Here is a 15613-nt window from a genome sequence, read left to right on the forward strand (position 1 = left end):
GGAGGGATTGAGGAATGTCGGGGGGGGGCGGTGCGGTGGCAAGCCTTGGGGTGAGCAGTGTCAGGAGCTGGGGTCAGCTGTGTCCAGGTTGTCATTGTGCTGGAGTGCTTTGACACTCCACCTGATGTACTTAAAGCCTGCTCAAGAGCACAGCACTAAGGAAATCAGGGTAAAAAGCAGGGTAAGTATGGGGCAAGCTGTCCAAGTTTGCCGGCTTACAGGTCCTGGGGACCATCAGTGAGAGCTCCCACGGAGCCATTTCTGAGCTTTTGGGAGTTCCTGGTTCCAGCGTAAATCAGCTTCCCAGAACTTCAAATGTCATTGCAACCCTCAGAAGCAGTGATCATCTCCACGTTTGCTGCTGTTGAGATCCAAAGATCTGGACCATTATGTACAGGACTTTTGCACATAGGGAACCATAGAATTCTTCCTTGCCTGGTTGTTCTCCACCAGGTGGTGGTACCTGATATAGTCTAGTGCTGAAGACCTTGAGATTAATACTTCAAAGGAGACAAGTGTTGCTTCTATTTTCCAGATTTATTTTTGAGCTTGTAGCAATATTGTGTTTTTCTCGGAGTTCATATTTCCCTATAGACCTCTGCTTGTAGTTTGGGAGCTTTACATTTTGATGATGTTTGTTTGTTAAGTCTGAATCTGTTTTACAATTCAGTACTCCTGTGGGGCAAAGATCATCATTGCTTTAGCAGGTTCAGTGTTCTGGAAACCTTGGACATTGAACCTGTAAACTTTAGAATTTGAAAAGCAATATTTGACGATCAGTGGTTTTGTATCTCTATCAGATATTTTGTCTCATAGTTTAGCCATGTTTTATTTATTTCGTTTTACAGTTAAGCCCCACATATTTCTCTGTGAAATGAAGGACGTGCATCCATACATTATATATCATATTTTCTTTTTTGTTCTGAATTTTCTCCTGAAGCTATTTGCACTGCACTGAAATAACTCGGTGGAGACCAGGAATTGAACAACAGAGCATCCTTGTTTTTATGCCTCAAAACCACTTTGAAATACTTGAGCCAATGGAAGTGTTATGACATAGCAGGTGATGTGTGCCACAAGGGAAACTTGCCCACGCTATCACAACGGTTTTGCAATTTGTATTTATTATGAGAAGATTTATGCAGTGAATTCAGAAGTAATGAGTCGGCTAGCGCCTTTAGAGATTTAAAAAATTGAATTAAAATGTTTATTAACAAAAGAAATTTCAAGCACATACATACGATTATAGTTACTTAATACTGTAACAACTCCCAAAATTCCTAACTAGCCTGACTGCCAACTACACACCCTCTTTAAGGCAACAGTTCAAAGTAAATTTTAAATTTAAATAGGCAATTCAGCAAGTTTACCACAGCACCCTCACAACAGTGGAATTCTAAAGGCCTTTCTCCAATTTTGGTTACTGGACACAGCAGACTTCTGCAAAAGTGGCTAGAGGCTTTTTTCCCAAGGCTGTTTTACACGGTCGTTTTAGATCTTACATGGCCCCCCAACATAACCCTCTATCCTTTTTTATATATGTTTCCTTCTCTTTAATCTGTAAATTCCATTGTCTTATATATATTTGGAAATTTACTTTTCCCATAATATAAAAATCTTTCATGTTGCAAATATGGTCAATACCTTTGGGAAAAATAAACATATTGTTTGGCCTTGCTTATCTTGTTAGTTGTAAACATCATATCATCCCTTTGAAACTTAAAAAACCCCTTCACTTATCTAAAAATGCAAATTACCGTCGCACCTTACATGCTGTCCTCATCCATGTTTGCTCATTTGCATTTCAAATGCCTAACTTTTGATAATTTCAACTTTACAGCCTATCTGACTCCAATTAAATCACACAGACAGAACCATACACATTCACACTCATAAACCCTCTTTACAATAAACCACAATCATATTATGAAAAAAATGGTAGTTTTATGACACAAGAACTCTGCACTCACTGTAGAAAATCACATAGGCATCAGTCCAGAACTAACTCGAGCATGTCACAAGTGTACCTTCACTGCAAATGTTACATGTAATTTTAATATTGCTGATACTAAACAAGTAAAACTGCAGCTGTGGTTATATCACATTTATCCAGAATTTGTGTTTTACGGTAGTGGTAAATTGACAATGATTATTGAAGTTTTTCTTTGCCATATTGTATTGATTTGAATGTTAATAAGCCAGGTGGCTGACATTTGTTCTTTTTGGTGAAGTAATTTAATTCTAAATGCGGATGTTATTTTTTAAGAGAAACCTTCCCACGCAATAAGTTTCATTAACTGGACAAAGCACAGTGATGTAGTGCAATTTCATTTGCAAATGGAAACTGCAGGGCAAATTATCTTGTCTGTACACTTAATTGAATGCAGTACTAAATCTCACAATCAGTAAGATCGATCAGAGTTTCTCCCATATTGCTCTTGCAATTCTGTGCCCACAAAGACTGTATTCCACCTCTGCAAATTACCTAAATGAGCTATTCAAAGTGTCATAATTAAAATAAAGTAGATTCTTAAAAAATAATATTTAACACACACTGTCAGCCACCACTCATTAATTGTGAAATAAAACAAGTCTTCGAAAATAAGTCCAGGAGGTCACATGAAATAAGTATCTGTTAATAAAAACACTTGGCTTCGTATGTCAGGAACTGGTCTAGCTCCCTTTTGAAGGCATGCAGAGAATCAGAATGCTCCACATCAGCCTATGATACATTCCTGTGGCTCGCAATTCTCTCAAAAACAAGAACCACCTAATTGTCTAGCCTATCTAACTCTTATACAGATTAAACTTGTATCCCCAGCCATCCACAATCTATTTATAGCTGGGATAATTCATCAGTAAGGCAAAATTCCAGTCTTTCATTATTTTATAAACCTATTGAGCCACTCCTAAATCTACAGCTCCAAAGGAAATAGATAGATCGTATAAGCTAGGATTTATTCTTTTAGCACTCTGGATCTTTTCCAAGGTCACTATATCACCCACCATGGAAGGGAAGCAAAGCTGGGTACTGTACTCTAGATATGGTCTGACCAAACTTGTACCCCTGGTCGTCCACAATCTATTTATAGCTGGGATAATTCATCAGTAAGGCAAAATTCCAGTCTTTCATTATTTTATAAATCTCTATTGAGCCACTCCTAAATCTACAGCTTCAAAGTAAATAGATAGATCGTATAAGCTAGGATTTATTCTTTTAGCACTCTGGATCTTTTCCAAGGTCACTATATCACCCACCATGGGAGGGAAGCAAAGCTGGGCACTGTACTCTAGATACAGTCTGACCAATCACCTGTGTGGTGTCAAAGCTCTGTCCTTTGATTTATACTGAGTGGTTCTAATGATAAAGCCTAATTCCTTTAGCTTTAGCTATACTTCCTCTATATTAGTGATATGTACAAAGTACTACCAAGATCTTTGACTCAAAGATGGCAAGAGTCTCCTTGAAGACATGGACCGTTTCACCACCTGCTGGAAAGAGCACTTTGTAGAACTACTCAATCAGAGTGCCATGGTGGACATGCACCCATTGGAGAACCTCCCACAACTTGCAATCAGAAGCGAGCTAAACCAGTGCTTCCCAAACTGTTTTCCAATGCGACCCCATCTTAACAAATGAAAATGAATGTGACCCCCCCGCCCCAGACACCAACAAAAACAAAACAGCAATAAAGCACCCTAGTAACATGTAGTATGTAATTATTAAAGTATGTGTTTCATAAATCAACATACAATACATGAACATCTGTGTTGTAAAGTACTTTGTAAAAATGTTATTCTGTGTACTCATTTAGGTTTCTGCCAAGCTCTCCATTTTCCTTAGTGATTGGATGGTCAGTGAAACCCCTCTTCTCTCCCGGCCCCACGCACACATTGTAATCAGCCCCTCTCCCCAAACTACACACCCCAGTTCCAGTGCAGCCCCTTTTCCCAACGCTTCTCACCACACAGATACACACCCCTCTTGTCAACCTCATACATATGCATGCATGCACACACACACATGCGCGTGCGCCCCTCTTCCCAACCCTCCTTCCCAACTCACTCACTCAGCAGCCCTTCTTCCCAAACCCCTCCCCTATTTGCTCACAGCAGCCCCTCTTCTCAACTTCCCTTCCCCTAACCATTCATTCATCAGCTCCTTTTACAAGCCCCTCCCGCCCCCAACTCAATGACTCAGTCAGCAGCCCTTGTTCCCCAACCCCTCCCTCACTCACTCACCATCCTGACTTGGAAATATATCGCCGTTCCTTCACTGTTGCTGCATCAAAATCCTGGAACTCCCTTGCTGATAGCACTGTGGGTGTACCTACACCACATGGACTGCAGTGGTTCAAGAAGGCAGCTCACCACCACCTTCTTGAGGACAATTTGGGATGGGCATAAATGCTGGCCTAGCCATCGATGCCCACATCCGGTAAATTGATTTGAAAAAAAACCCTCACAGCAGTTCCTCTTCCCAACTTCTCTTCCCCACAACCCGCTCATTCAGCAGCCCCTATTCATTAACCTCCTCTCCCCCACTCAATCATTCACTCAGCAGCTCCTTTCACAAGTCCCTCCCGCCCTCAACTCACTCAACTCATTCAGCAGCCTCTCTTCCCAGCCACTCTCCCCTCACTCCTGCACTCCTTCACTCACTCACTCAGCAGCCCCTTTTCCCAACCACTCTCATCCCCACACGCACTCATCGGCTCCTCTCACCCTTTTGTCCTTTTGGTCCAGTTGCCGGTGCCTGCGAAGAAGAGTTGTCAGCTCGGAGTATGGAGCCTATAGAACAGGAGCAGAAACACAGTATAAATTGAAGCCTCTGCTCACCATCCTGGCTCAGCCCTGTGACTTTCCAGTTTTTCTCCCACTCATTCAGTAATTGATTTATGATTGTTGATCTCCGTCTGTACCAAGTCAGTACACAGATGTTCTGGGCCCACTTGCTAAAAGTAGTTTCTGATGTTAAAGGGCACTTGGTTTCACTGTCCATCCCTTGCTGTTCAGCATCAATCCAGTAGGCCTAGGGCTCTCCAACCATAGCCACCAGACTTGCAGTCTCCTCTCCACAGTCACCTTTGCTGCCTTGGTGGATGGGGAACTCATGACCCCCAATGTGACCTCTGGGACCCACAGTTTGACCCTACCCTGAGCTATATCGCGATCCAACTCTCGATGAATTGATAATTGCCATCAACTAGATGAAAAGAAAGCAAAGCTTCTGGTCTTGACAATATCCCCGCGGAAGTTATGAAACACGAAAGGGACATATTGAACTCTTGGATACATGCCCAATTTGTGAAGCTCTGGCAGAATGAAGAAATTCCAAGCAACCTTAGAGATACCGTGATGATCACAGTCTTCAAGAAAGGAGGCAAGTCGAACTGTAGCAACTGCAGGGACATGGCATTGCTCTCGACTGTAGGTTGCTTTTTAATTGCCTCTTGCAAATTGCAGAGGAGGCCCTTTTGGAGTTCCAGTGTGACTTCTGATCCGCCAGTGGAACAATTGACATAATCTTCATAGCACGCCAACTTCAGGAAAAGTGCAGAGAGAAGAACACCTCTTTGTACGTGGTTTTCTTTGACCCCATAAAAGCCTTTCAACTCAGTGAACTGAACTGTCTTTTGGAAGGTGCTACAGTGATATGGATACCCAGCTAAGTTCACAAACATCATCTGTCTCCTACATGACAATATGCAAATAACAATACCATGCAATGGCTCCACTACAGACCCCTTCCCTGTCAGAACAGGTAACAAATGGTGCACCAACACTATTCTCAACCTTTCTTGCAACAATGCTGCAATGGACTGCTAACAGGCTTCTCCAGTAATAACTTACTGCACTGTTGGTAAACTCTTCAACCTCAACCAGCCATGAACCACAACCAAGACAAAACCTCTTCTGTCATAGAACTACAGTATGCTGATAATACAAAGTTAGTGCTTACTTTGAAGAAGAATTACAACAGATAGTCAAGTATTCATCAAAGCCCTAGGAGACCATGAGACTTGTCCTGAACACCAAGAAGACCAATGTCTTCTACCAACCTACACCAAATGTATCAAGCCCAAAGCCTTCAATTGAGATTCATGGTGAAGTATTAGAAATTGTTCCTCACTTCCCATATCTTGGAAGCTATCCATCCCAAAAAAAAAAGCTGATATTGACAAGGAGATACACTACTGAATCCAATGTGCTAGCTCACCTATGGTAAATTAGGTATTTGATTTTTCGACTATCATGGCATCAGTCCCATTAATAAACTCAAAAGTCTGTCGGGTTGTGGTTCTCCCACGTTTTTCAACGGTACTGAAGCTTGGACAACTTAAAGATGTCGTATTGAAGCCATGGAGCAGCATCAAAGCTGTCTTAGAAGGGTTTGCGAGTCAAGTTAGAAAATCAAGGGAACAAACATGAGCTTCCTTTAGAATGCAGAGATGCCAAATATAGAGACCATGATCATCTTACATCAACTGAAATGGATGGGACATGTCTGAATTCCTGATTGACTGCCCAAACAGGTGCTCTACTCAGAGCTACGCCAGGGAATCCGTTCACATGGGAGCCAAAGGAAATGTTTCAAAGACAATCTCAAAGCGTTCATGAGGATCTGCTCTATTAACATCAATGCAAGGAAAGCAGAATGTCCAATCGTAATCAAATTGGCGATCCATCATCAAAAATGGTGTCAAAACGTTCCAGTTGGCAAGAGCAGCCACTGAGAGCTGAGACAGAACGGTGAAAGAGATGGAAAGCGTGGGCAGCTGCTGGAGCCACTCCTCTCTGGTCTGACGACCAATGTCTTCACTATGGGAGAGCCTGTAAGGCTAAGATAGGGCTCATAATCAGGATCTCAAGCTTGAGACTAAGGTCATAGTTTACCAGGCAGCAGTGATCTCTCCCTCATATATGCTTCAGAGAGTTGGACAACCTACAGCAGGCACCTCAAAGAACTGGAGAGGTGTCACTAGCAGTGCCTTTGCAAGATTCTTCAAACACTGTGGCAAGAAAGACGGTCCAACAGCAGTGTCCTCTCCCAAGCCAACATGCCCAACATTGAGGCACTAATCACTTAAAAACAGCTCCCCTGGGCAGGACATCTTGTTTGTTTGCCTGACAGCAGACTCCTGAAGCAACTTGTGTATTCTGAACTCAGCTATGGCAGGAGGCTCCCAGGAGAACAGCAAAAACGCTTCAGGGATGTCCTTAGCATCCTTGAAGAGGTCAAATACCCCCTCCAACTCATGGGATACCCTGACTTGTGACCAATCAAAATGGAGAAAGCTTGTTTGGGAAGGCACCAAGCACATTGAGAGACTTCAGGAACATGCCGCTGCAAAGTCAAGGCATTGGAGAGAGCACACAAACCTCTAAACAACTCATCTACTTGTCCCTTCAAGCACCAACCTGCCTTGCAATAAAGGTCATTGAATATTTTTAAGGCTGAGTTAGATAGACATATAAGTGACTTGGATGAAGGTACCAAAGATACAGTTGCTAAAGTTGCTGAAGACACAAAGGTAGGTAGGAAAGTAAGCTGTGAAGAGGACATAAGGAGGCTACAAGGGGATATAGATAGAAAAGTGAGTGGGCAAAGATCTGGCACATGAAGTATAATGTGAGAAAATGTGAAATTGTCTATTTTGGCAGGAAGAATAAAAAAGAAGCTTATTATTGAAATGGTGAGAGAGTGCAGAAGGATCTAAGTGTCATAGTGCATGAATCATAAAAGGTTAGTATGCAGGTACAGCAGGTAATTAGGAAAGCTAATAGAATGTTATTGTTTATTAAGAGGGAATTGAATACAGAAGTAGAGAGGTTATGCTTTACTTACACAGGGCATTGGTGAGACCACATCTGGAGTACTGTGTACTGTATTGGTAACCTTATTTAAGGAAAAATGTAAGTGTATTGGAAACAGTTCAGAGAAGGTTTGCTAGACTAATACCTGGAATGGATGGGTTGCCTTATCTGAGGGTTGAGAGTCTTCGGAACTCTCTTCCTCAAAAGGCAGTAGAAGCAGAGTCTGAATATTTTTGAGACAGAGGTAGATAGATTCTTGAAAAATGGGGGTGCAAGTTATCGAGGGTAGGCAGAATGTGGAGTTGAGGTTGCAATCAGCCATGATCTTATTGAATGGTGGAGGCTCAAGTGACCGAAAGGCCGCCTGCTCCTCATTCGTGTGTTCATATTAGTTTCTTTGAACCTTTAATGATCTGTACACAGCATTATCAAGATCTTAACTCTCTCAACCTCTTTCAGTATTGTTTTCCGGTTCACTAATATCCTTTAGGGAAGGAAGTCTGCTGCTCTTACACAGTCTGGCCTCCATGTAGCAATGTGGTTGATTCTTAACTGCCCCCTGAAAAAGTCCAGCAAGCCTTCTCATGGGCAATTAGGTATGGGCAACAAATGCTGGCTAAAAGCAAAATACTGCAGATGCTGGAAATCTGAAACAAAAACAGAAAATGTTGGAAAAACTCAGCAGGTCTAACAGCACCTGTGGAGAGAAAGACAGAGTTAATGTTTCGAGTCCGTATGACCTTCGGCACTAAAGAGAAGTATCAGTGTGATGAAATTTATACTGTTTAAGGGGGGTGGAGCAGGTGATGCCTAATAGAAGGCCAGCGATAGGTGGAGGCGAAGGAGAGATTGACAAAGATGCCATGAACAAAAGGACAAAGGGGTGTTAATGGTCGTGGTACTGGCTAAAGGAGGTGCTGATGGTGGCATTAAGGTCAGAAAGCAGAATGTGGTAATAGCAGGACAAGGGTAAGCACTCTAGAAAGAATAACATGAACAAGTGACAGATGGCCCTAGTGGGGATGGGGTGGGGGGAGGGGACGGTGGTGGGAAGAAAGATTGCATTTTTTCAACAAATGCTGGCCTTGCCAGTAATGTTCATACCTCATAAAAGGGAAGCACTGTACCTAAATGCTTTGATTTGTTACAGTTAATGCTTCAACTAGCAAGCTATTTCTCCAGATTCTGCTGTATGTATGCATTTTGGGTGCAAACTGTGCTAGAAAGTAGCAAAGAGAAGACTTAGGATGTGATCTGATGGAGGCTTTCAAGATTATGAAACGGTTTGATCGAATAGACATGGAGAAGACTTTTCCACTCATGGGTGAGACTAAAGCCAGGAGCCATAAATATAAGATAGTCACTAATAAATCCAATAGGGAATGCAGGTAAAACTTCTTTACCCAGAGAGCGGTTAGAATATGGAGTTTGCTAGACAAGTTGTAGTTGGGATGGATATCATAGAAGCATTTCAGGGAAAGATAGGTAAACACATAGGGAGAAAGGAATAGAAAAGCTATGTTGATGGAGTTAGATGAAGTAGGATGAGAGGAAGTCTTCCTGGGGCATAAACACTGCCATAGACTGCTTGTTTCTGTGCTGTAAATATTATGCAATGCTATGCAAAGTGTACAGTGAAGAAAAGGGCAAGACCAGGAGGAAGAACTTACTGAGCCTGAAGATTTTAAATGATGGACTTCTTCAGGGAATGGCAATACATTTCAAATATTTCCTAGAGTTCCCAATTTTTGTAATTATTTTGATTTTTGGGTGGTGAATATTGACCTTACATTGAAATAGTTGCGCAGTTATCTCTCTCCATTTCTTTTTGCTGCTTTTTGTCTTTCAGGGAAGATAGGGTATAGATTTTGTACATAATTGATGTAAACAAAGTGGATGCTGTAACCTATGAACTGTACGTGATGCAGCTCTAACCTGAACAAATGAATAAACTGCTAGCCTAATAAATATTTATGTTGTCTTTTATTTCTTTGTAGCAGTCATGGAAGAAGGGAGCCACAGTTATATAGTCCCCTTGCATTGCCGGAGTGGTGGGGTGGGATAGGGAGTGATAGTCAGGGAGATCTCTGTTTGCATGCACACATACATAGTTGAACACAACTACCGATGTGCTGCACAGTGGCTTCAGACTTGCTTCATTGCTTTCCACTCAGATGAACTAATGGAATTGTCAGGACACACAGAAATGAATTTGTTTCCTTTTATTTATTTTTATAAGGTCTTGGAGCAGGGCATGTTTATAAATCTGTGACCAATGTCATTTCTTCGCATTTTTACCTCATAAACAACAAACAACACAAAATTAATATTCAGCATGCTGAGATTTTAAGTTACACTATTGTGATTTATCACCTCTGCAAAGTCTGCCGATTGTACAGCTTCACCGCATATTAAATGAAATGACACATGCTTTCAAATAAAAATTAGTGTCTGACAAAAGGGTACAAGTTGAAACAATTCTAAAAGGGCATGTTATGTCTCACAAGATTGACTTTGGTGATTGTTGAATGCATAGAATAATTTTCAGACATTATTTTGAGGTAGTGACAGATCAAAGTATTCTGATAGCATGGTTCAGCAAATATCAATTAATTTTGTGTTCATATTTCAGCAGCTTTAGAAAAAGTTCCAGGAGAAGGCAGTACCATAGATAGACGCTTTGCTTCTAATATTCTTCCCTAAGTTATTGATGTACATCTAGGTTTAATATGTGGTGCTGGATTTAGCTTGTTTGAGTTGTCCTAAATTAAACCAACCAAATTGCATGAAATTGGTAAAAAAACATTCTGGCAATGGTCTGAGTCAAGTGCAGCTTTGGTTGAAAGCCATTTTAATCTTGAAATATCAAGAAATGAACATCTACAGAGTTGTATCTCCTACGCTTTATTCAGTGCTCTACACGTGCCTAAATAATATATTTATGAATGTGACAATCATGATGGTTACAATAGTTTATTCCTTTGTCTAATTCAAGAACTTACATAACTCATTCCAGCAGAAAACTCCTTCAATGTCTCTTTCCAGCATTTGTTTCTGAGACGTACTGTACACCCCGTCCACCACCTTAAACATTCACTCCCTCCACTACAGGCACACAGTGGCAGCAGTATGTACTATTTACAGGATCCACTACAACAACTCATCATGGCTCCTTTGGCAACATCTTCCAAGCTCGCAACTTCTACCACCTAGAATGACAAGTGCAGCAGATCCATGGGAACATCACCGCCTACAAGTTTCCCTCTAAGTCACACACCATAGCACAGCAAAAAGAAGTCATTCAACCTGTTCTGTCCATGCTGGCCCTCAGAAGGAGAAATTCACCTAGTGCCCATTCCCCTGCCTTTTCCCTGTGGCCCCTTTTCAGATAATAATCCAATTTCCTTTTGAAAGCCTCAATTGACCCTGCTTCCACCACGTTTTCAGGCAGTGCATTCCAGATCCTAACCACTCGCTGCATGAAAAAGATTTGCCTTATGTCGCCATTCACCTTAAATCTGTCGCCTCTGGTTCTCAATCCTCCCATCAATGGGAACAGTTTCTCTCTATTTACGTTGTCCAGACCCCTCATGATTTTGAATACTTCAATCAAATCTCCTTTCAACCTTCACTTTTCCAAGGAAAACAGCCGCAACTTTTCCAATGTATTTACGTAACTAAAGTTTCACATCCCTGAAACCATTCTCGTGAATGTCCCCTGTACCCTCTGTAATACTTTCACATCCTTCCTAAAGTGTGTTGTCCAGAACTGGATGCAGTACTCTAATTCAGGCTGATCAGCATTTTATACAGGTTTAACATAACTTCCTTACTTTTGTATTCTATGCCTCTATTGATAAAGCCCAGGATGCTGCACGCTTTATTAGCCACTCTCTCAACCTGTCCTGCCACCTTCAATGATTTATACATATATACAGCCAGGTCCCTTTGCTCCTGCACCCACTTAGGAATTGTAGCCTTTATTTTATATTGTCTCCCCACATTCTTCCTACCAAAATAAGTAACTTCGCACTTGTGTGCATTAAATTTCATCTGCCACTTATCCATCCATTCCACCAACCTCTCTGTCTTTCTGAAGTTCTACACTATCCATGGTTCACAATGCTTTCAAGTTTTGTATCATCCACAAATTTTGAAATTGTGTCCTGTATACCAAGGTCTAGGTCAATAATATATATCAGGAAGAGCAGGGGTCCTAACACCGATCCCTGGGGAACTTCACTATAAACATTCCTTCAGTCTGGAAAACAATTATTCACCACCACACTTTGTTTCCTGTCACTCAGTCAATTCCATATCCATGTTGCTGCTATCTCTTTTGTTCTATGAGCTATAATTCATAGCGGCACTTTATCAAATTCATTTTGGAAGTCCATGTACACCACATTACTCTCATCAACCCTCTCAGTTATCTCATCAAAAAACTCAAGCAAGCTAATTAAACAAAATTTTCCCTTCATAAATCCGTGCTGGCTTTCCTTAATTAACCTGCATTCATGAAAGTAACTATTAATGTTGCCCAGAATTATCATTTCTAAAAGCTTCCCCACCGCCAAAGTTAAACTGACTGGCCTGTAGTTGCTAGGTTTATCTTTATACCCTTTTTTGAACAAGGGTGAACGTTTGCAATTCTCCAGTCATCTGGCACCGCTCTAGAGTCTAAGGAAGACTGAAAAATTATGACCAGTGCCTCCCGTAATTTCCACTGTCACTCCTCTAGGTACCCTTGGATGCATCTCATCCGGTCCTGGTGCCTTAAGCCCAGATAGCCTGTCCAATACCACCACCTTATCAATTTTAAGCCCTTCAAGTGTCTGAACTACCTCCTCTTCCACAATGACTTGGGCAGCATCTTCTTCTTTGGTAAAGACAGATGCAAAGTATTCATTTAATACCTCAGCTATGCTCTCTGCACCCATAAATTAATCCCCTTTTTGGTTTCTAATTGGCCCCAGTTCTCCTCTTTTCCTCCTCTGATCAAAGAATCCTGATAGCATGGTTCAGTAAATAATAATTAATCTTGTATTCCCATTTCAGCAGATTTAGAAAAAGTTCCAGGAGAAGACTGTGCCAAAGATAGATGTTTGGCTGCTAATATTCTTCCCAAAGTGATTGATATACACCTAAGTTTAATGTGTGGTGCTGGATTTAGCTTGTTTGAGTTATCCTAAATTAAGCCAACCAAATTGCATGAAATAAAATGATTATAAAAGTAAGATGTATCACAATAATAAATACAGGATACCTGTAATAAGTTCCCACCTGTGGCGCCATCTGTGATTCTGCTTGTAGGAGAGGGCTTGCAAGGTAAATAATGCAGAGAAAAACCGCAAGGTAAACAGTGCAGACAAACTACTTGGCTTCCCGCGCTAAAGGTTGGGTCGTGTCAGCTGGGTCTTGGACTTCCTGTGCTAAAAGTCAATGAGGTTCAAGGAAGTGCGGTTTTGGATGTGTTCGGTTTTCAGATTTACAGAAAAAGGATTCTCGACCTGTATTACCATCCTAGACTATATTCAGATAGTCCTCCATATAATTACTGCATAATTTTAGCATTTCTTTGAAACTTCCTTGCAAAGTTGTTGCTCTATATCTTTTCCACAAGTAATGACACCTTTTTTGTTCCTTAGCCCTAGCCAAGGACTTAGAATTGTATTGCTGTTCCTTCATTGTCACTGGGTCCAACCCTGGAGCTCCCTCCCTAACCACACTGTGAGTGTAACTACACCATAAGGATTGCAGTGGTTCAAGGCTGTGGCTCACCATCACCTTCCCAAGGGCAATTAGGGATGGGCAATAAATGCTGACCCTGCCAATGCTGCCCACATCCCAGGAATGAATAAAAAAACTAGTGCTGTTTGTGAGAGTGTAAAAGTTACCTCTAAATCAACATTGGGAAGTTAGTTTTTGGCTCCTGCTGTGAACTCTGCTTGTTCATCCCTCTCCCTGCCACTCATTTGGGCTGAAGTAGACTCATTGCCTTGTTCAACCAAAAGCTGATTTTCAGAATGTAAACCCTCATCATTATTCAAAAGTTATCCAAATACTTGCTATCCCACATCCTAACTGCCCCCTCCAGTAACCCGGTTCATGTCCTTCCTCCATGTTTGCCCCTGGCCCTCTTCCCCTCTGTGCCTCTATAGTTCATTCTCTCTCTCTCTTTTACTAATAGATTAACAAATAATTAGTTATTAAATATTTATTTTGCTTGTTAGTTAATTCATCATTCTATGTTTACTTTGCCGGTAAGGTAATTATTCCATATTTACAATCTGCTCAATTGGATAATTCTGTATTTACAGCCTGCCTGCAGACCATCAAGCTGGCTTTTTCTTTCCATTGTTGTTATCCCTTTTTTTGTTTCTGCAAGCTTATTATGGTCAGGCATCTGTCTGTTTTTTGCCTTCAATTTTTTGCTGGTGTTAGATATTTTTCTCCTGTCTGTATGTTGGTTTTGTTTTTGTTCTGATGGTAGAGGATGAGAAGAAGCTGTTCTGAGACACAGGCTCACATTTATTGTACAGAAAGCAATTGAGGATTGTCCATAAATTTGTGGCTGATATATTTTACTAAAGCATATGATTCTCCTCCTTTAACCAAACTTGACTATAAATTTCATTCTAGTTTCCTCCTAAGCTCGTCTCCATGAACAATCAAATTATTAAATTCAGCATGGGACTTGGTCCCAGGCATTTGCAATACTCTGAATTGGGTGCTAAAGTGAACAGCAATTCCCTTTCAACAATGACACTTTAAAAAAAAAAACCAGTTGGGCCTTTCTCTCTCTCTCTCTGTCTGTCTGCCTGTCTCTCTCTCTCCTTCCCTCCATCCCCCCACTGATGTGCCAAATTCACTCAGTATTTCCTGCATTTGTGATCTTCGTACGAGTAAAAGATTCTTTGATTCAAGCTACTGAGAAACCCACACAAGTAGAGCTTCTGTTTATCTAGAGGGCTTAGATACTGTTGGCAAGAACCAAGACTTAGGAACCCGAATCAGGAATTGTGGAGTTGAACCAGTTAAACCTGTGCACCTTATCAGCATGGGTAACTTTTCCACTGCTGGTCCAACCAGGACCCTTAAGGGTAGGATTATCGGGACCAGATTTATCCCACAACTGCAGGATAGTCAAGATGGCAATGAGGGAAACCATAATGACAATTTACCCTACCTTCATAAAGGAGGAAATTATTAATTTTACTTTAAACTGAAATATTTCTGTGGTCCTTGAAGTAAATGTCATCAAGTTAAAATGTCATCATTTTTGTGCCGACTGTGTATTTTGCAGCTTTAATAGCTTTTACAGTTTTTTGACAATCAGTTCAGTTGTTGAAATTATACCTATTCATTCAATTGTTCCATTTCTAATTTAGCTGCTGGAAGGAAGCTTTGCTCGTGAAGTCAGCCATGAAGTGGATGGACTGATTTTCCAACCAACTGGGGTAAGGCTAATTTGCGTGCATGTGTGTGTGTATAGCCTAGTTAAAGCCCCTAATTGAGTGTGTTCATTCTTTATTACTGATATTTGATTAATATAGAAAAAATACATTAAGTGTCCTGTGTGAATCTGCCATCGTCCTTGCAATCAGAGAATTATACAGCACAGAAGGAGGCCATTCAAATAATCACCCATAGCTGGCTCTTTGAAAGAGCAGTAAATTCCAGTGCCCCATTTTCTATCCACTTTCTAAAATAAATTCAAATATTTATACATGATGTTCACTGGAATTGATCCAATAGCCTCATACGTGCAAAGCATATGAACTACCACTGATCA

General features: G+C 41.1%; 1 protein-coding gene across 4 annotated transcripts in view; it reads left to right on the forward strand.

Moving 5' to 3' along the window:
- rngtt (RNA guanylyltransferase and 5'-phosphatase) overlaps positions 1–15613 on the forward strand; it is a 428584-nt gene that overhangs the window by 258386 nt on the left and 154585 nt on the right. For 2 of the 4 annotated variants that reach the window (XM_078542420.1, XM_078542423.1), the window contains exons 12-13: positions 3816–3854; positions 15210–15278. In XM_078542420.1, the coding sequence (XP_078398546.1) occupies positions 3816–3854; positions 15210–15278 (108 nt within the window). The remainder of the gene's footprint in view (positions 1–3815; positions 3855–15209; positions 15279–15613) is intronic. The other 2 variants (XM_078542421.1, XM_078542424.1) reach the window with 1 other exon arrangement.

This window comes from Cetorhinus maximus, chromosome 5 (genome assembly GCF_964194155.1).
Source record: "Cetorhinus maximus chromosome 5, sCetMax3.hap1.1, whole genome shotgun sequence".
In the NCBI taxonomy this organism is placed as follows: Eukaryota; Metazoa; Chordata; class Chondrichthyes; order Lamniformes; family Cetorhinidae; genus Cetorhinus; species Cetorhinus maximus.